Source organism: Adiantum capillus-veneris, chromosome 14, assembly GCF_014529385.1.
Source record: "Adiantum capillus-veneris isolate H3 chromosome 14, ASM1452938v2, whole genome shotgun sequence".
NCBI lineage: Eukaryota > Viridiplantae > Streptophyta > Polypodiopsida > Polypodiales > Pteridaceae > Adiantum > Adiantum capillus-veneris.
In genome coordinates this window covers 132015042-132040620 of record NC_140944.1, presented here as the reverse complement: position 1 = coordinate 132040620, position 25579 = coordinate 132015042, and the positions used below count along the sequence as shown (strand labels likewise).

General features: G+C 43.3%; 1 protein-coding gene across 3 annotated transcripts in view; it reads right to left on the bottom strand.

The window, feature by feature from the left end:
* NDC1 (NAD(P)H dehydrogenase C1) overlaps positions 1 to 25579 on the bottom strand; it is a 73928-nt gene that overhangs the window by 27377 nt on the left and 20972 nt on the right. For 2 of the 3 annotated variants that reach the window (XM_086529059.1, XM_086529060.1), the window contains exons 2-5: positions 21666 to 21964; positions 19174 to 19269; positions 13390 to 13456; positions 13097 to 13289 (exon numbers count right to left, since the gene is read on the bottom strand). In XM_086529059.1, coding sequence (XP_086385185.1) covers positions 13097 to 13289; positions 13390 to 13456; positions 19174 to 19269; positions 21666 to 21964 — 655 coding nt within the window. Of the gene's footprint in view, positions 1 to 13096; positions 13290 to 13389; positions 13457 to 19173; positions 19270 to 21665; positions 21972 to 25579 lie in introns of those variants that run through there. The other variant, XM_086529061.1, reaches the window with a different exon arrangement.

Sequence of the window (25579 nt, the reverse complement as noted above, 5' to 3'; positions counted from 1 at the left end):
AGTGCTCCGAATTGTGCTCAAGGGTTCCTTTTACTTACAGAAGGGAGAGCCTTCCGTTCCTTTAGTGAGAGAGTGCAAATTATCACAAACAAAGTGGTAAACACTGTAAATGAAGGTGTTGAGACTGAGAGATAGAGAGAGAAGAATACGACACCAAAATGTTGTCGAACCCTCCTCCGAAGGCCCCACTCTCTATGGCGAGAGCGGTCTACTATTGATTCCACAAATCTCTACAATGCTTTGGACTTGCCGACGTTGTCGACGACGATGAGGACGACGAAGAGACGGGCTGAAATCTGAAAACACTAATGGCTGAAATCTGCAAATCTTTATCTGCTGAATTTTGACTCTATGTCGGTGGCGACAGCGATGACGACGATGCAACAACGACGCGCTGAAAACGCAGATTCTGAAATCTGCGTTTTCCGGGCTGAAACTGCAAACGCTCGTTGATCCGACCGTGCGGCGAGGATCTGCTGCGAGAAGGTGAGATCTGCAAGGTTCGGGACTCCTACTACGGTGTCTTGATGCTGAAAACTGTGGTCTTGTCGTGGAGAATCTGCAAAACGCTAGGGGGCTGTGCTGATCCAAAAACGCTAGGCTGATTTGGGGGTCTGCTATAAAAACACTAGGTATCCTGCTGTGTCTGCGGTCGCCACGTTGGTCTGCAATGCAAAACGCTGGGGCTGATCTACAATGGAGAAAACACTGGCTGCTCTTGGCTGAAAACGCTAAGTCATCCGCAGGGGGGGGGGAAGTCTTGCTGAGAAGGTGCACTATTGGATGTCAGGTCCCTGCTGCTTCTTTTTCCAGAAAGTGCTAGCGCTAGGGTTTCTTATATACTTCCTTGTCAAATTGCCCTACCCAGTTTCCCAACAAAAGTCACTTAAAAATAATAAGTGAAAATTGGCTAAAATAGGAAAAATAGGTCTAAGCACTGTAAAAATGCTCCTGATGGGTTCTAACTGTAATCTGATGATCATGCTGTGTGCAACCAAAGGATATGCATCTACTCTAATTGCCTGGATAGGCACGGTCTGCGAACAGACTCACAAAAGTGCTAGATCACTTCCTAAGCCGACTGAATTGAACTGAACCCTAGTCATGAAGTAGCTTGTCCACGTACACATAGGATTAGACGTGCACGTGACATCCCCTCCTTTTCAAAGTGAGGTACTGGTACCAAACTGTATGGCGTCGAGGGAGATCGCCAACAGCGTCTGGAATCCTAGAAAGGACTTTTCACCGGCCCACTCTTATACTTGAACTTCATAAAGGTCTACGACGCTTGCTTCTTTGGGCCACGCCGAAAGTGACACAAAGTCACCTATGGCTCCTTCACTGCTTCAACTTCCTCTATAGTCATGCGTCTACCTTCTTCAAGAATCTCCGAGGATGAAAATTCTTGGAACCACTTACAACACAAAAACATGAACATATCCATTTCATGTAAAGTGACTGGTAAAATTCTATTCCTTCGGAAAAATTATAGATGCAATGCAGATGAACAAAGTGATGGAGTGCCAAACCGTCCATCAAACACATGCAAACAATGGGGTCGAATCTTGACTTTCTGATCTAATCAATCAACTGTGGCAAAACACAATGGACATGCCGATGCTTCATGCTCAATCGTTCTTGTGCTCTTTTGGATACTGTGTCATGCCAAGGAAGAGACATGAATGTGGATTCCTTGAATGCAAACATTTCATCTTTTCATGAGTAATCCGCATACATCCGTGCTCATTCATGAGTGAATTGTGTTCAACGTACAATATGTCATGCCTGTGAAAAGGGATCACATAAGGACGGTGACAAAAATACAAGAAAGCATCACGAATGAAACACTCAAACAATGCGTGTTGACTAATCATTCGAACATATAATACTTCCTGTGGGGGTTCTTTGGAACTCGACTCGAGAGCCAAGATCGGTTCTTCGTGATCTATCGAATCTGCAATGAGGTTAGCTTCACTAGACAAAGTATCAACTAAACCATCATCCTTGTAAACAATCACATCTTTATCCTGCAAATCATCATGCTTGTGAGTAACCACATCTATATCATGCAAATCATCATGCTCGTGCATAATCACACCGTGATTATACAAATCATCATGCTCATCATCTCGCTCGTCATTATCATGCAAATCATGTGTGTCATGCTTTGGAAAAGAAGAGACTTAGAGAGTCTCCTTCTCCTAATTATTTTCAATCTTCTCCTACACATTAGAAATGAGGGATGAAGAATGAACAACTTGCTCTCCACGAATGACAATGGGAGAGTCACTTTTGGCATTGAAAGTAAACGTATTTTCCGCCCAATCAATGAGAGGGTTATGCTCACGAAACAATCAAATGCCCAAAAGCATATCACATCCTAAAAGAGGAGAGACTACAAATTTTCTGCGGAAGGACATATATTGAACAATGAACAAAACATCAAGGCACTCGTGCGTGATAAAAGAGTCCATACCGGGAGAGAAACCTGACACCTTGAAAGGAGATGTCTTGCTAACCTCCAAGCGGGCTCTTTCGACAAGAGAGTCACTAATCAAATCATGCATATTGCATGGGTCAAACAATATGACAAAACGCTGACTCTTCACATGATCATAACACTTAATGAGAGACTCATCAATGGGAGGATCATGAGAGACTTGGGTCACACTCGTGTTCTCATTTATTGCATTGACAGAGGAAGTGGGTTCTGTGGGTTCTTTAGATTCATTAGATTCAAGCTTAGGACATGTTCTTTTTATGTGACCCTTGATGTGACAATGAAAACAACGACCTTTATCCTCCTAAAATTCCTTTTTCTGCCTTTCATATGGAGTGAGCTTAGGTTTAGCAATTGTGTTAGCTTTACCCTTAGGTTTTCTAAGAGACTATTGGAAGATTGGTTAGAAGAGTTACCGTTCTTACCATTCTTACCCTTCTTACCGTTCTAGGGAGTCTGAGTGGTACTTGGAGAAGTCATGTTTTCCTTAGGCTTTCCCTTGTTGTGCTTCATCTCCTGTGCAAGAGCAATCGTTGCCGCCTTGTTGAGATCGATTGGGTCGAGGACTTCGACATCAAACCTAATATAGTCATCCAACCCGAAAATGAAAGCCTCCTTGCGCTCATCATCCGATTTGCGTAATTGGGTGCCGAGTTGAAAAACACAATTAGAGAAAAACATAACTGGCATACTATTTTGCTTGAGTATGCGCCAATCGTCTCTCAACTGTGCTAGGTATTATGGTGGCATAAACCCCGTCTTGAGCCTGTCTTGGAAGGCAGCACAATTAAAGGAAAGGGGGCTGCCTTCCTCGGCTTCCTCTAGGTGCGCGGTCAACTGTGCTTGCCATGCGTGGTACCAATTAATGGCATCACCGGCATAGCTGCCGTCAAAACCTTGCTATTTCCTGTCTTCTTAGTTGTCGCAAAATAAGCGTTAAATCGATGCAACCAAGAATGAATAATCGTAGCATCCATCTTACCATCATACTTATTGAACGTGATCTTCTCTGTGACGGGGTTGTTGGAGTCCGAATCTCGGCTTGCGCCACTTGATGAACCACCAGCATCTTTGGCCGGCTCGGGTTTCGAGGTGAGAACTTGTCGGACCAACTCTTGCATGCGTAGGTCTCTCTGTACCTCTCGCTCTGCCTCCAAGGCCACTCGTCTTTCTTCGGCTACCTCCTTTCGTGCTTCGGCCGCCAAGCGTGCTTGCTCGCGCTCACGCTCCAAGTCGGCCTTTCTTTCTGCTTTTCTTTCTTTCTGTTCCTCGGCCGCCAAGCGTGCTCGTTCACGCTCACGATCCCAGGAATCATGTCTTTCTTGGCGCTCACGCTCCAAGGTAATGCGTTACGCTTCTTGGTGTAACATCATGTCCATCATCGACTTGACCAAAGCCTCTGTAGGATTTGGTGCAATCCTTGGCGTAGATGGGGAAGGGGGAGGGTTAGAAAAACCTCCTGGTGGGGGAAATTCTTCTTCGCCACTACCATGCTCATCACCTCCATGAGAAGTATCCATTCCGCTTCGGGTAATGACCATCCACTGAAGTCTTAGGTTCTTAAATTCACGAGGAACTTGGGTTCTTGAGGGTCTTGGGTTCTTGGGTTCTTGAGTCTTGAGGTTCTTGAGGTTCTTGAGATTCTTGAGGGTCTTGAGGTTCTTCTTTAGCTTGCAATCTATGTTAGAAAAGGATCTTCTCTTATCCGAGCTCTTCACTTTCCCGCGGGCGCACCAGTACTGGAAGGGGGGCAATCTGTCTATGCTGAACCCATGCGCCGGAAACCATGATGTCATCTCCCCATACCAGCATGTTGTATCTCCCTACATGGCTAACTGTCAAGAGGACTCAAGTACAAGGCGGGCATATCTGTCTCTAGGAAGTTCCCACATGCGGTGTATGAAGGAGACAAATCTGGTGAGTGCCTCAACCACTAGTGGGGGGGCAGCTAGCTCTGCTCGGATGATGGCACGTGGTATTGAAGCCTTGGCTCTAATGAGCCGCGAGATCATAGAGACTAGAGGTTTCTCCATGTCTCCCCATCCATCAATGCGACCCGTCCTCCAGTGATGATCCAATGAAGGTCCCCATATCTCAGCTCCATAGAGCAATGCAGAAGCCACCAAAGTGTCAAAGAGCCAGAGCTTCGTCCGAGGCTCTTGAAACTGAACCTGTGAACACATCCTCTCCAATCTACCCAATGCTGCATGGGCTCTGGTCAATCTAGTCTCTGCTGCTCTCCTCAATGAAAATGCTGGTCCACTAGAAACCACTTCAAGGTTAGTGTAAGCATCTGTATACTCCACTGTCTCCTGGCCGTATGTGAATGCGGATGCTGACCTACTGATCCACTGTGGGGTGGTATTAAATACCATGACCTTGGTTTTACCAAGGTTGACAGACAAACCACTTTCATGGGCAAACCTATGCAAAGCATCCAAGTGACATTGCATCCCCTCTGGAGAGTCAGAGATCTAACACAATATCATCAGCATAGAACAATAGTGGAATCCATGTCCCTGCCAGCTGTGCACCTCTATCACCATCTCTCTCAATGTAGTCAGAAACCTCATCCACATACATACCAAATAGAGTAGGAGAGAGCGGGCAGCCCTGCTTCACCCCAATAGTGGAGTAAACCGGTGTAGATAGACCCTCCAAGGTGAGTACATGAGAGAGAGAGAGAGAGAGAGAGAGAGAGAGAGAGAGAGAGAGAGAAATGAAATGAACTGTTATATTAAACGTCTTCAAAAGGCCAAAATGACCTATGAGACCAAACTGATACAATCTTGGTGGATCTAATCCAATGTCTGGTTACAAAAATAAAATAAAGTGAAGTACAGTAAAAGACTAAAAACATCATCATCATCATGAGTGCCCGAGGATGCCGGGCATTGGGCGTTGTCCAAAAAAGTACTGCATCGGTCGCTGAAGAGCTTCGCCAATGTCCACCTGTGTAAATAGTCGTAGTGGGCATCTCACATGTCGTGCTAGAATAGTCTTGATCCTCTGATGGAGCTTCCGTCAATGTCGTGGTCGCCCTCGTAGACGTGTGCGTCCAGCTCTCCGGAGCTCAATGGCTCTGTCAACTAATATACCTCTGGTATAACTGGGCTCTGAAGTCTACTGTGGAGCAGGCTCATCTGGCTATTGAGCCCTTGCTCTAAAGAAGTCAGTAATCTCCCTCTGTGAATGTCTCCAATTTCTTGATCTCCTCAAGAGACTCTCCCTGTGTCTGCGCAGCTCTGGCAAAAACAACCCGAGGCATCTCTGATCTTGATATCTCATGACTCTAGCCAATGGTCCAAAGCCCTCTCTGAATAGACAATGAAAGCGGCCTCGTATCTCATTAGTATACCGGACAATGACAAATGTGATGTAACTCTGTCTATGGCTTTATATGACACAACTAGCATATACTGGCCTCTGCTGGTACTCTCCTAAATCTGCCAGTCTCAATCTCTAGTTGGTGCGATGATGTGCGCATCTGACCAATAGCACATCATATCCCATAGGATAAATGAGTGTCCATATAGGCCAGTCATCACATATCCATCTTTTGTTAGTTGGAGAAGATGCTCTCTAGAGAAATCCATCTTCTTGCCCCAACTCCTGTGTCGATTGTATCCATGTGCTCTTGGTATCTAGCTCAATCAAATCCTGACGTATGATTCTAGTGATCTCTGTCCGTTGAGAGATGGGGAGGGTGCGTCAATAGTGGAATGGAGGCAATCTATCCATGCTGAAGCCATGTGACTGAAACCATGAAGTCATCTGCCCACACCAGCATGCTGTGTCCCCTTGTAGCGCTAGCTGTCGAGATGACTCAAGGGCTAGCCGAGCATATCTATCTCTGGGAAGGTCCCATAAATTATGCATGAAGGATACTGATCTAGTAAGGGTCACGAGAGGGGGGGCAGCTAGCTCGGCTCGAATAATCTTATGTGGCACTGACGCCTTACCCTGAAACAGCCAAGAGATCATAGAGGCTAGAGGCCTCTCCATCCATCAGTGCTACCAGATCTGCCACGGTGGTCCACAAAGGGTCCCCAAATCTGAACCCCATACAGCATAGCTGAAGCCACTATAGTGTCAAAAAGCCATAGCTTTGTTTAAGGTGCCTAAAACTGAACCTGCGAACACATCTTCTCCAAACCCCCCAAGGCTGCATAAGCTCTCATCAATCTAGTTTCTACTGTTGTCCTCAATGAAAACACAGGTCCACTGAAGACTACTCCAAGATAGGTGTTTGTATCTGTATACTCCATCATCTCCTCACCATATGTAAAAGTGGGTGCTGACCTCCTGACCCACTATGGTGTGGTGTTAAACACCATAACCTTGGTTTTCCCCAGGTTAACAGACAATCCACTATCGTGGGAAAATGTGTACAAAGCCTCTAAATGACGTTGCATCCCCTTTGGCATGTGTAAAATGCTCTACTACCATGCCATCGTGATCATATGCTCTCCTGGTCTTCATCCTATCAATGGTTTTCTTTACCATCTTGGCGGTAAAGAAAGCACGTGTGTGGGCATGGCTCTGGTGGATCTGGAAGAGGTGGCTGCCTTGAGACTGTGTAGAGGGATGATGCATACTAACCCCATACCTCCATAGAAGTGATGACTGGTGGGAGAGTGCTCATGGAAGAGTCGCCATGTTTCGCCTGAATCCTGGCTCAAAAACAACTAAATAAATCCTCCTCTAGTCGAGCTAGAAACGGCCTCTTCTTCCGTCATACCAAACGCTGAGAAGCAATCCGTGACTGCCTATGAGTAATGACTCCTAGAAGTATCTCCCTCTGAAGTCGGGCTCTGGTCTCTCTGCACTCCTCACCATACCAGCTATTCTGGGGTGTGCTCCCTGAACGTCGTCGCTGCCCAAGTTTAGTGTGTGGGCATGCCTTTGCTGCTCCACCTTGTAATGTCTCTGTCAATATATAAGTGAGCTCCCCAAGAGGTCTCTCCGGATCCTCTGTGCATTAGCGTATGTAGATACTATCTATGTAGACAGAATCAGGTACAATGATTGTAGGAAAGAGATCTTCTTCCAGTTAAACAAGTAGTAAAAGAACTTCCCCGGTCCTCGGTGAGTGCTTCATTAAAGTAGGGTAGCTTGCCAAAGAAAAGAAAACCCTCCGAGATAAGATAGATTCCTTACCTGCATCCATCCAAACAAGACAACAATTCAGTTAGCCTTGGATGTGTTTTACAGGTATCAATGGACCCTATCAGTTGTTATCCACGTCCATCTTACAGATTTTAATTACTTTAGACAAGCTAGGTTATTTATTAGAACTTGTATGTTAGCAATCTTTACTTATTACATCAAAAATGAGTGTTACCTTCTACCTTTTATACTGAGTTGTGAAGCCCACCAAGAATCCATATATGAAGAGTTTTTCTTTTAGAAAAATTAACCATCGTGAGATTTATTTATTTAACCATAGCTTGGTAGCTATGCTTTGCAGTAGTAACCATATACTTACCTTCAGGAGTAACAATCTCAAGGTGTCATTGGTATTCCTTTACACAAAGAGAGGTCAAGAACGACTTTAACTGTGTAAGATGCCCAATCTTTTGTTCAAGAACCAATAATACCAGAAGAGGGTAATGAATAATCTCCCTTTTTACAACAATTAAAATGACAGTATGACCAATCAACAGAGTATCGAAAACTCCATCTATACCAAGTGGACTCATAGATCACGAGCCATAGGTACTTAAAAAACACCCCAACCCTTCATCTCATATGAAATCCCGATGGTGATACTGTACATAAGCCCAAGTGTGGCAACAGTTTATCAAAGAGAAAGACCAATAGTTACCAAACCTGCTAGTCATGCCCCCCCTTTTTTTTAAACTTGAATACCCAAGAGATTTCTGCAGCGGTTACGAACAGAGCAACCCATTAGCCACCACACCTGCATCGGCAATATACTACGTAGATATGATAACCAGTTAGTGAAAACAACAACCCTTAGCGGCTAGCACAGAGTCTATAACCTCCTGCTAGAAACACTCAGACTGTGCCAGTGTTCGACAGAAACCGCCACCAAATGCAAAACAAGGTCTCAAGACCCAAGCCAACCATGCGATGGCTCAATAGTTTGTTTTTTTTTTTTAATTATTATATAGGGTAAAAAACAGCCCTTAGCAGCTAGTACAGAGCAACCCATTACCTGACACACCTGCAGCGGCAATATGCCAGGTAGATATGATAACCATTAGTGAAAACAACAACCCTCAACGGCTAGCACAGAGCCTATAACTACTTGCAAGAAAAAAACTCAGTCCGTGCCAGTGTTACAACAGAAACCGCTACCAAATGCAAAACGAGGTCTCAAGACCCTAGCCAATCATGCAATTGCACAGCAGTTTGTTTAAAAAGGATCATTATATAGTGTAAAAAGCAACCCTTAGCGGCTAGTACAGAGCCAAGTACAACCACCTGCAGCAAACTACACTCCGTCTGTGCAAGTATTCAACAGAGACCATCCCTATTTTTAATGCAAATCGAGGTCTCAAGACCTTAGTGATCCATGCCATGGCGCAACAGTTTGTTCTTCTTATGATCATGACCAAATATACAATGTATAAAACAGACGGCTCCAATCTTTATCAACCATGCATAGCATTACAACAAAAAACAAACCAAAACCGGAATTGGTAGTAAGGTAAAACATAACACCTGTGTTGCTTGAGCTGCAAGCTCCATTTCTTTAGCAAGTTCAGACAGTGACGAGAATAAGCAGAAAAAAACCTAATCCAAGGCTAAGTGAGGGCCAAGGTATGCCCTCACCTCAGTTTATATAGGATGGTGTGCACGCTTCCAGAGCACGTAGGATGAATGCATTCGTCCGCCCTCAACTGCGCGAGCCTGGGAGTGCCATCGCCTTGGGAGGGCGATAAAGAGTGGACAGGGGCGGGGCCGCCTACCCCGTATAATGATAACACTATTCTTTCACGCTTTGTTTAAGCGGGGGTATTGTCCCATTATAAGGTGGGTTTTACTGGCATAGCAAAAAAGGTATCACTACTATGCAAAATGGGGGGGGGGGGATAAGAACCAAGGGGGGGAGGAAAGTGAGTTATAACCAATATACTAGTGTATGTGTGTGTGTAAGAAATCAGTAATTTGTCTCTCTCTAGATCTCCTCAGCAAACTATCTCTGTGTCTGTGTAACTCAAGTAGATACAATCCAAGACAACTCTGGTCCTGATAGCTCATGAGTCTGGAGAAGGGTCCGAAGCCTTCTCTGAATAGACAGTGGAAGCGATCCCGTATCTAGTAATACACCACGCACTAACATATATAATACATCTCCGTCTCTAGCTCTGTATGGCATAGGCGGCATATCCTGTTAGTTGCTGGTATCCCTCTAAATCTACCAATCTCAATCTCAAGCTGGTGTGAAGATGTTCATAATTGACCAATGGCACAACATAACCCATGAGATAGATGTGTATCCATATAGATGGGTCGAATCAAAAACCCATCCCCTGTAAGTTGGAGAAGATGATCTCTATAGAAAGCCATCTTCCTGCCCAACTCCTGTGTCGGCTCTATCCATGTCCCCCTCGTGTCCAATTGGGTCAGGTCCTGGAGAATGAACCTAGTAATCTCATCCATGTAAGAGACAACAATGGTGTACCAAGGGAGTACTGGAAGGGAGGCAAGTTGTCCATGCTGCAGCCATGTATTTGGAACCATGGGGACATTTGTGCATACTAGCATGATGATGTGTCCCCCTGTAAAGCTAATTGTCTGGAGGACTCAATAGCCAATCTGGCATGTCTTTGGTAGTATCCCATAAGTTGTGTATAGAGGAGACTGATGTGGTAAGCGCCTCTATCTCCATAGAGGGGGCTGCTAACTCCGCTCTAATGATCTCGTGTAGCACGGAGGCCTTGGCTCTAATCAACTGAGAGATCATAGATACCAAGGGCCTCTCCATACTTTTCGACCCATCCTGACCCACAGAGGCTCCCCAAAGCTGAACCCCATATAGCATAGCTAAAGCTACCAAGGTATCAAAGAGCTAGAGCTTTGTTTGGGGTTCTTGCAACTGAACCTGTGAGCACATTCTCTCCAATACTCCCAAGGCCGCATACGCTCTGGTTAGTCTAGTCTCTGCTACTCTCTTCAAAGAAAACTTTGGCCCATTGAAGACTACCCCAAGATAAGTAAGTGTATGCATCTGTGTATTCCACAGTCTCCTGACCATAAGTGAATGTAGGTGCTAATCTCCTCATCCATTGAGGTGTGGTGAAAAACACCATAACCTTGGTTTTACCAAGGTTTACAGACAATCCACTATCCTCCACATAGCTATGACCCCCAATCTGCATGTCCCACTGAAGAGATACTACCTCTGTGACTACACACCTAAAAATACCTCGGTAAGTAAGCCTAAAAATCATGCTGCTTTTTGACATCTGTAAACTCTGGCACACAGAATGAACAATTTCACAAGGTTCATGCTAGAAAGATTAATGCATGTTACAATTACAACAACAGCACGATTAACGCAAAACTAAAGTATGAAAGAGAGAGAGAGAGAGAGAGAGAGAGAGAGAGAGAGAGAGAGAGAGAGAGAGATGAAAATGAAATGTTCTATTAACGTCTTCTAAAGGCCACATTGACCTATGAGACCAGAGGGTTACATCACGGGGTGAATCTGATACAAGGTTTGGATTAAAAGTAGAAAGAAACTAACTAAACAAAAACACTACTAGAGCTGTAAAAGGTGGGTATCAAGAGCCTGAGAGGTACATATACGAAAAGAGGGAGAGAATGAAATGTATATTAACGTCTTCCAAAGGCCAAAATGACCCATGAGACCAAAAGGTTACATCCATGTGTGACTCTAGTACAATGTTTAGGGAACATAAAAATAAAAATAAAGTGGTAGGTATGTAAGCCTACCCAACATCATCAGCATCACATAATACATCATCTCAAAACATATGGGGAGGGGTACATTCACATGAGGGCTAATGAGATGTACACTTGAAAAAATATACAATGGCCATCTTCCCATGAACGCTCTCGTGGGTCTCTGCAGTATGGCCTCAAAAAAAGCTATTATTAATGTCCTACGGACGCCGAAGTCAGCCTATAGGACTAAGCAGATACGTCGTCGTGATCGCATTACACATCTGAGGTGCCATAAATGGCACAAAAAAGAACAAATGAAAGCTAACTCAAAAGGCTCTCCAATAGGATGGGCAACAAATTAAAGCACATGTCACACTCACTTTGGCTGTCCAATAATGTTCAGTAATAGCTCCATTGCGATTGTAGACCATCTATACCTTGGCTAGTTCTTATTTCTTGTTCTTTAGTGTTGTAGGGGAGAGCTCATTGGCGATTCAAATTTTGGTCCTTAAAAAAAACCTTGTTCTTTTTGTTTAATTTTTTTATCTTGTCAATGATCATACCACAGTACCTACTTAATGCTGATTATTGAACCTCCAATGTATTTAATTTCCCATGAAAAACTTAGGTGCCAGAATGTTTTCATCCTTCTCAATTTCTTCTTGTTCTAATGTCTCCACTACTTGACAACCTTCAGGTAGACCTACCTACGCTAATCAGGGTAAAATCATCACATTGAGAAATTCTCTTCTTGAGTTGAGGGAAGCCTAGAATCTTATACATAGCCGTAGCTACTATGGTACAAATACTCTAGAGGGGTAGCAGAAAATGGAAAGAGCAGCTTACAAAGAGGTCAAGATGGCAAGTATGCCTATGTGTGTCTATGGAACATGAGAGCAAAAGAGCTCAAGAGGGAGCTACCACAAATGTAGGAGCAAAGAAGAGCAAGTGCTACTGCTATCTTGAGAAAAGGCTGATCTAGTTGGCTATTCTTCTCACTCCTCGCCAGCTTTTGGAGTCAACCCCTCATCTAGGAGGCTGGAGGCAGGTTGCTGCCTTCCATTAGTCCACCTTGATTTGATGCTGGACATTTTTGCAGGGTCTTTGGTAGGACCTCTCTCTCTGCCTCCAAGCCTTCCATCTGGGCAATTCGATCAACTGTTTTAAAATTTCATGTAAATTCTACTCCTTCCTTCAATGTGACCCACATTAGGCACTGAGAGTTCTCTGATCACTCATTTTCAGAAGTTAAGAATTTGAGTTATCAGTTAACTATTACCATTTCCCTCTCACAGTAGTAGCTTAAATTTGTCACCGTAAGTGAGGTCTTTCAATTAGTCACCAGAAGCTGTTTCTCTACTGTTTTCAAACAGGTACTTGTGCTGTCTTTCCTTGGAGGAGTAATTGTCCCAAAAATTAAGTGTCTATATATATTGAATTTTATAGAAAAACTTTGAAGCACTGTCAAGTTGAATTTGCAAAGCAACCTTCATGCGATTAGCTGTTAAAACATAAGCCAACAAGTGAAGTTCACCATACCCCCTTACCTCTCTAAATATGTAACAGAGAAAAGAGAGGCATTCATTTATAAGGAAGACCCATGGTACAAACAACTAGAAATAGAATGGCATCCAAGCAGTCACAATCTTCTGCCAACTGCACGTATCCCCAAAAAAAGACAAAGCTTACAAGAGTTATTTGACATGAAAAGCATACCAATCATAGTCTATTGTAAGACCACTCTCCAGCAGAACTGTCCCTCCATTTTCTTGTGATGCCAAGCTGCCATCGTGTGATCTACTTGATTCATCAAAGGGTTGTATTTTTTCCACTTTGTCCTGCTGAAAACTTATGTTTGTTCCATTTAGAAGGTCCTTGAAAGAAGGAGCTACTTCCCATACATCAACCTCTGTCCAACCAAGTTGTATGAACTTAAATTATTATATAAACGGCCCAACAATTTGAAACTACAAATAAAATTTAAAGATTCCCTATAACACACTTTGTACCTTTAGAAAGAAGCTCATACAACAATGGCTTAAACACAAATCTGTCTGATTGGTCAACAACAAGAACCTGCAACAAATATTCACACAAGAAAAACAGTGAATTTGCTGTATAGGCTTCCAGAAGGAAAAACAAGCCGTCAGTTTAGCTAATTACTAAAGGTTTAATCACTAGTAGTGCTTACCTAAATTGGTTAGAGCCGGGTCTTGCTTTAATCTAAAACAATTAGTGAGATTAAATAGGTAAAATTTTGAATACATGGTCACACTATCCCTTTAAAGTTTGAGTTGATAGGCTGCACGTCTTTGGAGTTTCTTTTTTAGCGAAGAGAACATTGTCACGTGACACATCCCAACCCTATGTGTCCGTGCACAAGCTACACCACAGCAGGGTTCAGTCAGTCAAGTCAGTTTAGATTAGCAGTGAACTGGCACTTTTGAGCGTCTATTTGTAGACCGTGCATGCCCAGTCACTTAGCATAGATGCATATCCTCCAGTTGCACACAGCATGATCATAGGAATTCCCATCAGAATCCATTAGCATCAGTTAGGGGAATATTCCAGTGCATTTAGCCTATTTTCCTATTTATTGGTTATTTTCACTTATTATTTTTAAGTGACTTTCCAACAACAGTAGGTAGGGCAATTTTGCTAAGTTAATATATAAGCAAACCAAAGTTCATACTTTCTGGCAGAAGAGGCAGCAGGAGCTTCCAGCTCAACATGCAACTTCTCAGCAGTACCTCCCCTCAACATCAAGATCCATCACCATCCTAGGCCATCCTTGGCGTTTTTCCCGCGACCAACCACCCTCAGGCCTTAGCGTTTTCAGCATTCACTAACGCTATGCAACATCAGCAGTTCCAGCGTTTCCAAACCTCAGCAGATCAGCGTTTTTGACTTCAGCCATTAGCGTTTTTATTCCCAGCAGGCCAGTGTTTTGGCAAGGAGGCAGAACCAGCCAGCGTTTTGGTTTTCATCCCTAAACCGCCTCAGATCCACAGCGTTTTCAGCCTCATGCACAGTAGCAGAACCACCCCAAGTTGATTGCAGATGATCCCCCATTTTCAGCCATAAAAACGCAGCCAAAACAGTCATTTTCAGCCACCGAAACAGTCCCCGAATTCAGCGATTAGAAGCCTACAGATTTCAGCCATCGAGTCATCGTCGTCACCACCGTCATCATCATCGGCATAGTCCCATTGCATCAGTCCATTGCATACGCATTGTACCACCTTTGTGCAATCAAGTAGACCACTCTCGCCGACGAGAGTGGGGCCTTCGGAGGAGGGTTTTACAACCTCTCGGTGTCGTATCTCTTCTCTCTCCTTCTCTCAGTCTCATTCACTTGCACGCACAATATCCACTCACTTTGTTCGTGATCACAGCACGCTTCACAAAACGGAAAGCTCTCTCTTTCCCTAAGAACTAAAAGGAACCTTGAGCAATAAAGATCACTAATCTTGAGAAAATACAACATTCATTCCGCTGCACCTAACATTGGTATCAGAGCTTTGGAAGTGTTCTGCATTACTCAAGGGTAGAACCACAAGAATTTTTTTTGCTTGTTGTGATCGCACGAACCCATGTTTACTTGGGCGTGGCGATTCCTAATCGTGTTTTGTTGAAGAGTGACAGGAATCCCAAGAAAGAAGGGCTTGTCCAGCCTCCCCTTGTGTCTCTTTTCAATCATTGAGAGCGGACCGTGCACTTAGCGCCGGCCAATCGACGTGAGGTGGGAAAAAGCAACCTTGGTGTGAGCGCAAGGCCGCCAAGGGGTGTGCCCACAAAAAGGAGTAGAACTCAGGTGAAGAGAAGATCCTTCTCCAACGCAATTTGCAAGCAAAAGAAAACCTTAAGAACCTCAAGAACCCCAAGAACCCAAGAACCAAGACCTGCAAGAACCCAAGTTCCTCGTGAACTTAAGAACCCAAGACCCCCAAGAACCCAAGTTCCTCGTGAACTTAAGAACTCAAGACCCCAAAGAACCCAAGTTCCTCCTGAACTTAAGAACTCAAGACCCCCAAGAACCCAAGTTCCTCGTGAACTTAAGAACCAAAGACCACAAGAACCCACAACTTCAGAATGATCATCACTCGAAGCGGAATGGATACTTCGCTGAGGTGATGAGCATGAGAGAGGCGAAGAAGAATTTTCCCCACCAGGAGGTTTTTCCGACCCTTCCCCATCTACGACAAAGATTGCACTAACTCCTATGGAGGAGTTACAACAGATGTTTAAGGAAAGAATGGCAGAAATGAAACGCAGACACGCAGAAGAAAAAGCAGAAAGAGAAGCTGAAAGAAAGGCAAGCCAAGAACGGTGCGACCGACACATGCAAGAGTTCTTGCGGCTCTTGTATCCCGTGCCGACACAGATGCAAGAGATTCAGGAGACGGAGACTCTCTCAGTCTCTTCTTCTCCACAGTATGATACACAAGCTTTGCACGATTGTTTAAAGCATGATGATGATTTGAATGATATTGCTAAGCATGATGATTTGAATGACAATGATAAGCATGATGATTTGAACGATAATGATTTGCATGATGATTTGGATGGCGATGACAAGCATGATGATTTACATGATCAAGATGTGATTTCTCACAAGCATGATGAGTTGCATGAAGAAGATGTGATTGTTCACAAGGATGATGTGTTAGTGGATGCTTTTTCTAGCGAAGCTAACCTCGTTGTAGATTCGATCAATCACGAAGATCCGATCTTGGCTTTCGAGTCGAGGTCCAAAGAACCCCCACAGGTCGATTCGATCATTCAGGACGAACCGTTCTTGGCTCTCGAGCCTTGGTCCAAAGAACCATCACAGGAAGTATTATGTGTTCGCATGATTGATACGCACGCATTGTTCGAGCGTTTCATTCGTGAAGGTTTCCTGTATTTAGTCAGCATCGTTATGTGATCCCTTTTCCTAGGCATGACATAGTGTATGTTGAGCACGTTTCTCTCATGGATGAGCACGAATGTATACGGATTGTGCATGAAAAGTTGAAAAGTTTGTATGTCAGGAAGTCACATTCCATGTCTCTTCCTTGGCATGACAGTTTCTGAACGAGCACATGATTGTATGAGTACCAAGCATGGGCATTTCCATTGTGATTTGCCACAGTTGATTGATTTTGATCAAACACAAAAGATTCGATCGCATTGTTTGCATGTGTTTGATGAACGGGTTGTCACTCCGTCTCTATGTTCATCTACATTGCATACACAGTCTTTAGAGAAGACAAGATTTTTTTCCTTCACTTTACATGGAATGGGTATGTTCATGGTTTTGTGTTGGAGATGGTTTCAGGAATTTTCAACCATGGAGATTCTTGAAGAAGAAAGAAGCACGACTCTAGACGAAGTTGAAGCAAGGAAGGAGCCACAGAAGACTTTGTGTCGCTTTCGGCGCGGCCCAAAAAAGCAAGCGTTGCAGACCTGTATGAAGTTCAAGTACCGCACGACCCACACATCAGAGTGGGCCGGCGAAGAGTCCCTTCCAGGATTCCGGATGCTGTTGGCGATCTCCCTCGACGCCATACAGTTCGGTACCAGTACCTCACTTTGAAAAGGAGGGGATGTCACGTGACACATCCCAACCCTATGTGTCCGTGGACAAGCTACACCACAGCAGGGTTCAGTCAGTCAAGTCAGTTTAGATTAGCAGTGAACTGGCACTTTCGTGAGTCTATTCGTAGACCGTGCATGCCCAGTCACTTAGCATAGATGCTTATCCTCCGGTTGCACACAGCATGATCATCGGAATTCCCATTAGAATCCATTAGCATCAGTTAGGGGAATTTTCCAGTGCATTTAACCTATTTTCCTATTTATTGGTTATTTTCACTTATTATTTTTAAGTGACTTTCCAACAAAAGTAGGTAGGGCAATTTTGCTAAGTTAATATATAAGCAAACCAAAGTTCACACGTTCTAGCAGAAGAGGCAGCAAGAGCTTCCCGCTCAACAGGCAACTTCTCAACAGTACCCCCCCTCAACATCAATATCCATCACCATCCTAGGCCATCCTTGGCGTTTTTCCCGCGACCAACCACCCTCAGGCCTTAGCGTTTTCAGCATTCACTAACGCTATGCAACATCAGCAGTTCCAGCGTTTCCAAACCTCTGCAGATCAGCGTTTTTTACTTCAGCCATTAGCGTTTTTATTCCCAGCAGGCCAGCGTTTTGGCAAGGAGGCAGAACCAGCCAGCATTTTGGTTTTCAGCCCTAAACCGCCTCAGATCCACAGCGTTTTCAGCCTCATGCACAGTAGCAGAACCACCCCAAGTTGGTTGCAGATGATCCCCCATTTTCAGCCATAAAAACGCAGCCAAAACAGTCATTTTCAGCCACCGAAACAGTCCCCAAATTCAGCGATTAGAAGCCTATAGATTTCAGCCATCGAGTCGTCGTCGTCGTCGTCGTCATCGGCATAGTCCCATTGCATCAATCCATTGCATACGCATTGTACCACCTTTCTGCAATCAAGTAGACCACTCTCGCCGACGAGAGTGGGGCCTTCGGAGGAGGGTTTTACAACCTCCCGGTGTCGTATCTCTTCTCTCTCCTTCTCTCAGTCTCATTCACTTGCACGCACAATATCCACTCACTTTGTTCGTGATCATAGCACGCTCCACAAGACGGAAAGCTCTCTCTTTCCCTATGAACTAAAAGGAACCTTGAGCAATAAAGATCACTAATCTTGAGAAAATACAACAGTCATTCCGCTGCACATAACAAACATTGAGAGTGAGTTTTCATTCGTTAATACTCCTTAAAACAAGGTAATACTCAGAAAATGCATAGTATTTGGAAAATTACTAAAGTTCAGGAACTTGTCTCCTTCATTCCACTAAAATGTAATTCTCAGAGCGTGACTAGGAGTGTAGCACATTAATTAAGTACCACTAATTTTATTAGTACTTGGTGGGACTGGGCTGTTAGCTGATTTTCTTCCTTATTTTCGAGTCCTTCCCTTCTTAGGTTGTTCATGTGGTGCTTATTTTTAGATAGCAGCCTACTTGTGCACATCTTACTTCTCTTGGTCTTACTAGGTGATTTGGAGGGGGTATCTGGCAACACAGTTGTAAAGAAATGAACTAATGCTTTGGATTTGTAAGCATAGAGACCTCAGGAACATAAATTAAGCATGCCTGCTACTAAATGAGACAAAGATGCATGAGATATTAAATGGCTGAGCCTAGAGCCAGTTGCGAAATGAAACAACAAATGCCAGAGATCCTTAGTGACCAAGCCTAGTGCTTCAAACTGTCTAACATTGCAGAGACTTAATACATGGTCTATTTCATACTTGGAAAGTTACCACACTCTAGCGAGTATAGCTACCATCATCAATGGGTTTAGCGTCAATGGTGTAAGTTTTCTATGGCATATGCCATTGCTTTCCTTGCTGGAGTCTACTTTCACTATAATTTCTTGAAGCTAGCAATCAAAGACTTTTACTCATTACAATCTCGTTAAAGTGCATCTTTCCATGTAACCTTCTGCAATAACTCGCAATGAAATTCCCAAGAACAGAAAATGCATGTGACTCTGTTTGAAATTAACATGCTTTGCTTCAGAGTTAAACATTAATGACACATGGTCGTATTAACTTTCCTATTTCCTCCTAGTGGAAATCTTGAGCTATAGTCACCATTACAGATCCTACTCATTTTTTGCATCCCCACTGTGACACAGTTCATGGATTCTAGTATATGTTTTAAGTTAGAAATTCACAGTAACCGGAATTTTTAACAAAACTCTGATAGCAAAGCGTAATACCTCTGGCTTCTTGTCTGCAGGCCACACGAGAGATTCAAGACGCAAAGCTGTATAAAGTCCACCAAAGCCCCCTCCCAATATACAGATTCTTGGCTTCTGAAAAGAGGGGGAACAAAAACAGCATCATTACATCAAACAAAATATTTCCCACAATTCTCCAAAAAAATTTGTAGACATGGCCAGATGGGAAACGAGGGTTAGGATTAATAGGCTTAAGAGAGCTATGACCATGAGAAGTGAAGCATGATATCAATATAGATGATTGACAGTAATATTGTAGAGAGAGGACCACTTTTGTGGCTTTTACGGCCTTTTGTAGAAAATTTGCTAATAATTCTTGAGAGGTTAGCATTAAACCCCTTTCAAGGAAACATGCCCAACACCCAGTACAAGTTGATAAAGCATAGTAAGAATATAAATCAAGGACTAAAGGTAAGTTTTCATGCCCATCTTTAAAGATTACTTTGTCAAAAGCACAAAATTTTACTAATCTACCTCAAAAGTCAAATAATTTTTAAGCAAGCTCAAAATCCTTTGAAAATCCCCTCGAAAGGTATGTAAAAGAATTGTGAGGGTCTACACTATCTAGATAAAGGCTGATAAAAAAACTATTTTTTGAAAAGTGAATTTCAAAGGTTGATGACATTTAATACTCATCCAAGTTGAGCAAATACACAAAAATTTATATTTTTTGAAAAGTGAATTTCAAAGGCTGATGACATTCAATACTTGTCCAAGTTGAGCAAATACACAAAATGTCACGTGCGCACTTCACTTGCGCTACGTGGACATGCTTCTGCCATAGTCTAGCATGAGTCTTAGCTTAGGACTGAGCCTGGCACCTTTGTGAGTCTCTAGCAGGACGTGCATGCCCAAGCCAGTCGCACTTGCATACCCTCTCTTGCACAGGACAGTTATCCCATCATGAGCAAATCCTTATTCTCTTCCGCTGCACTTGACATTGGTATCAGAGCTCTGTGCATGCTTCAACTTCGCAAACTCAAGGGAAGAACCTAAAGAAGAACCCCAGAAATAGTGCTTGCTTGCAAGCAGAGTCGGCACACAGGTTGGTATTTTGCGACAGTAGTAAGGCTACCTAGTAACTCGTATGGTCGGTGTTTACATCGCAGCAATACCTACATCCGTAGAATCCACCCGTTTGGAGGAATTTTCATTGGTGATGCATCCACAGCATCAGAAGCATTCATCAGTCAGCATCACAAGTACAGATAGAAGTTCGGTAGTTGTGCCTCACTTTTAACAGGACGTGCACACTTCACTTGTGCTACGTGGACATGCTTCTGCCATAGTCTAGCATAAGTCTTGACTTAGGACTGAGCCTGGCACCTTCGTGAGCCTCTAGCAAGACGAGCATGTCCAGGCCGGTCGCACTTGCATACCCTCTCTTGCACAGAACAGTTATCCCATCATGAGCATATCCTTATTCTCTTTTGCTGCACCTAACACAAAAATTGCTATTTCTTTGAAAAGTGAATTTCTGATTTTTGAACTTTTGAAGCCAAAGATGACTCTCAAAGTCTTCTCACATATTAAAACCATACTCAAGTAGCTTCATGAAGTTTTCACGCCATATAGTTATGGTCTATACAAAAGTTAGGGACATATTAGAAAAATCTGGCATGAGCCATTTTAGTGGCCCAGATATGAGACTAGTGTTAATTAATATATGAGGTATATGCAAGTAGCACAATTAATCACTCCAATAGATAAATCTTAGATATGCCTCTGAAATGGGCTAAGCCTTTCAAACACTTTTTAGATTATTGGTTCAACAATCTTTTTGAAATAGGACTTCATTTTTCTCACACTTCAATTTGAACATGCAAATAATCATTCATTTAGCATTCCAATGCTTGTGCTCCATCAAATTTGTAACATTCTTGCTGCTACTTGAAACCCTGCATAATTTTATACCATGTAACCATCACGGATGGAAAATGAGTTCTTTTTCGCAATCCACCCCCTATATAATGGCAACCTTGAAAGATAACATACTGTAAAGTTCCCAAGAAAACTTCTTGATACAGAGAAAGCTCAAACAAAGGGCCAGAATCAGACACCTTCGAAGATCTCTTCGTCAAAAAGTTATTGTATATTGAGACACCCAGTGGCTGCTAAAACTTCTTAGCAACACTTTGAATGCAGAGATACGGCCCTTGCCTCTAGGTCGATTGCGTAAATGCACTATGCAACTTTCATGAAAGCACAATTCAGAAAACTGAACCTCGAACGCCACCTCATTCTCAAATGTGCATATTCAAGTAGGTTCAGAGGAACTTGGTTTTCAAGATTGCCTAGCTAGACACAGGTAAGACACAAGACACTTTTCTATGTATATACTAAGTTAATCTACTAGCGAAAAAAATAAGAAAACTGCCCACCTTAGGGTCTGACACAGGTAAGACACAAGACACTTTTCTATGTATATACTAAGTTAATCTACTAGCGAAAAAAATAAGAAAACTGCCCACCTTAGGGTCTGCCCAAGTATACTTCTTAAGTGATTTGTCTTCAACTTCATGGAGATCCTCAGATTGCCCTTTATTAGCATCAGCAGTAGCAAATACCAGGAAACCCCTTTTTGCTGACCCAGCTGATTGACCAGGCAAGTATGCCTTCATTGAGGAACTGAACACCGAAGAATGGCCGCACCTTATAGCAACAGTTCCAATAGCACTATGGCAGCCTGGTATATATGAAAACTGAATATTGCCCTTGATTTGTTTCAACGATTGAAAGCTCACTGCAACATTCCTTGGGCACGGTAAACCTGCCATAGGGAATCTCTCTCTCTCTCTCTCTCTCTCTCTCTCTCTCTCTCTCAAAACACAAGAGAAGGTTAAAGCTGGAAAGTGGATCGAGGACTCAAAGAAAGTTAAAGATAAGATGCCTGAAGCCACAACGATATCCACTATCATCAATATGACAATTGAGGAGAAGCAAAAGAGAAAGACTAGAGCCCTTCATGTGCGCGTTACACATCTCAAAGACACTAGAAAAGTAGAAGAAGAAGTGCAAGAGCTCTTGAAGCGCATGGGTATTTCTGAACCCACACATACAGGTGCTTGGAGAGTTGGCAAGAAGGGAAGTGATGAGAAAGGAAGGCCCAAGGAAGGAGCACTCATTATACATTTCCCTACACGGGAAGCTAGGAAGGAATTCCTGAAGAAGAGACCAACACTCAAGCAAACAGGGATATTATTGGGTGATGACCTCACTCTAACACAGGTAGCACACATGCAAGAGCTGATGCCGGAGATCAAGGCGGCAAGGGAAAAAGGTAAAATTGCTTTCTACATGGGAGGGAGAGTAGTGGTGTTGGAAAAGCGCACCGCATGATGGTGCGAGACCTATGGGACCAGGCTTAAAATGGCAGCATGAAATTGTAATGGATCAATGAAGCTAGATGTAGGCACATTTGAGGATAGTTTTAATGGAAGAGACAGTATTTTTTACTCAGAAACGCATCAAACTCCTGGCGGTACATTACCTTGAGTGACGAGATACCATTGGGAGACTACCTGTAGGCAGGATGTGAGATCAACGCATACAATGTTACCATATACATATGGTAGTGATGTGTGTGAACACACTTTGGACCGCCGGGGTATTTTTTCCCTCACTAGGAGGGTTTTTCCCCGTGCATTGTATATACTCCCATCACTCTAGGGCTATTTTGTCTTTCCATTGCACACTAAGTAATACACTCTCTATTGTGTGCCTTGAGCTTCCTCTGTCTTCTCCAAGCTATGTGTGCTTTCCTGCAACCCTAATTCCAACAATTGGTATCATAGAAGGTTGCATCCTCCCTGGCTTAGTCGTCAGCGTCGCTAGCACATGCTTGCTCACTTCCTCAGATTTCTGTGAGCTTTGGCGAGCATCGGCAGGTCGACAAATACTTCGGGATAGCTTAAAGAGATTGGCTTGCTCAGACTTTTGATTCGGGCTCATTTTCGCCTCTGTTTCCACTACAAGCTACTGCACAAGCTATTTCGTCATTTTCTGCAGAATTTCTATCATTGCCATTTTCTCCATAACAGGTCCCTTATACTCTTCTACAATTTATGCTATAGAGCACGTGTTGTTCCCGCTTCGTTTCTCCTCTTTTCGGACAGTTTTCACATCAGGTGCAGCATTTGCCATGGCTGACAACAACAAAGATGTGTTCAAGTTGTTTGCTACTGAGGATAGATTGGATGGGGACGATTATCCTATGTGGGCTTATATGATGCAACATGTCCTTGTATCAAAGGACGTTTGAAATATCGTGCAGGGCATTAATGTACGTCCTGGTTCTGAGGATGTAGGCGATGTTGAGGCTGTTGCACGTTTTGGTGGCAGGATTGCTGCTGCCAGGGATGTTTTGCCTACAACTAAGCAAGCTCATTGGGATGTAAAAGATGTGCAGACTCATGCATTAATTGCGTTGTCTGTGAAGCGCTCTATTACTCTTTATATCCGCTCAACAAAATCTGCAAAACAGGCTTGGGATATTCTGGCTGGTCTTTATGCAAGTAGCAATGAGGCAAAAATTGCATGGCTGCGTAAAGAGCTGGAGTCGAAGATTATGCATGAGGAAGATGAAATGGACACTTTCCTTGCTAGTGTCAGGATATAAATGAGCAACTTATTTCTGCAGACGAAGTCATTTCTGATAGTTCCCTTGTGCAGACTGTTCTCGATGCTTTACCAGATTCTTACCAGACCTTTGCTAGTACTTGGAGACTTATGACCCAAGTTTGATGCATTATGCACATTGCTGTTGCAAGAGTCACTTTCCGGAAAAAACATAGCTAAAAGTTAAACAGCGTGTAGTTGAACAAGCTTTTATTGCTGCTCAAAGAAAAGGTGGTAACAGCAATGTAACCACTTCTCAAGGTTCTTCTGCGAGTGGAAAATCTTCAGTTCCTAATGCTTCTGTTAGCAGCACTTCGTCGGAGAATGCTGGTGATAAGGGAAAAAAGAAGATGCGTTACCATTATTGTAAAGCTAATGATCACTTGATCAAGTAGTGTCCGAAATTAAAGGCAAAAGAGGCTAGATCAACTACAGGGTCCAATACAACGGCAGCTATTGTTGAGTTTTCTGTGAAAGGAGATTGTGATGCTGATGTAGATGCAGAGTGGGCGAATAGTGCAGAGTGTACTTATGATCATGTTGTCCATGATGCATGCATGTTGGTTGCTGCAGATTCAAATGTGTGGTATTTTGACAGTGGTGCTACAAAGCACATTACCTCACATCGTGATTTGTTTACCTCTTTTGAGTTTGTCCCTCATGGGAATACTATCAGTTGTGCCAACAATGCCTCTTATCCGTTTCAGGTAGAGTTGGAAAGATTCTGCTTACTGCTGCGAATGGCAGTTCTTTCACACTTGTTGATGCATTGTATGTACTTGGAATCAAGAAGAATCTTTTGTCTGTATCTGCACTTGCTAGACTTGGTCTTGTTGTGAAATTCGTAGATGACAGATATACAGTACATGATCTCAGTTTAGGTGATGAAATTGTTGCGTCACGCATTTTATACCGTGGGTTGTATAAGCTGACTTTGTATGACAACTGTGGGCAGAATTTTGCAAATGCAGTTGTGGATTCAAAGGCTGTTTCAGATGCAAAACTTTGGCATGCACATTTTGGGCATCTGAATTTTGCCAGTTTGCTACGTTTGTAGAAATCTGATATTGTTGCTTGAAGGCCGTATTTCGGGTAAGATGCGCCGTTCGAAGTTTCCAAAGGATGGTTCAGTTACTTCATGACTTTCATTGATGATTACTCCAGGCATGCATGGGTCTATTCGCTTAAAGCGAAGTCCGAAGTGTTTATGCGCTTCAAGCAATTTTTGGCTATGGCTGAAAATGTCTCAATGGAAACCCTCCATTCCGATCGAGGGGAGGAACATATGTCTCATGAGTTTAATGCATTTCTGGCTAGTCGTGGGATAAAACACCAATGTACAGTGACGTATACACCTCAGGAAAATGCTGAGAGGAAAAACAGGTCACTTACGGAAATGGCACGATGTATGGTCAAAAGTCAAGCTTTGCCGCATTCGTTTTGGCTTGAGGCCATCATGTGTACCACTTATGTACTTAACAGGTGTCCTACGAAAGCTTTGCAGTCTATGACTCCTTATGAAGCATGGCATGATAGAAAGCCTTCTATTGAGCACATGCGCGTTTTTGGTTGTTTGGCTTATGCTTTGGTGCCACAAACGCAGTGCAAAAAATTGGATGATAAGGCTACATTGCAATATGCTATTTTGCCCCCAGCACATCTCATTATGCATCGCCCAGAGGACAGTCACCCTACATGGAATTTCTCTAGGGATGGAGATGTCATTCTTTTGGGAGACTTTAATGCAAGGATGGGCCAATCTCAGACA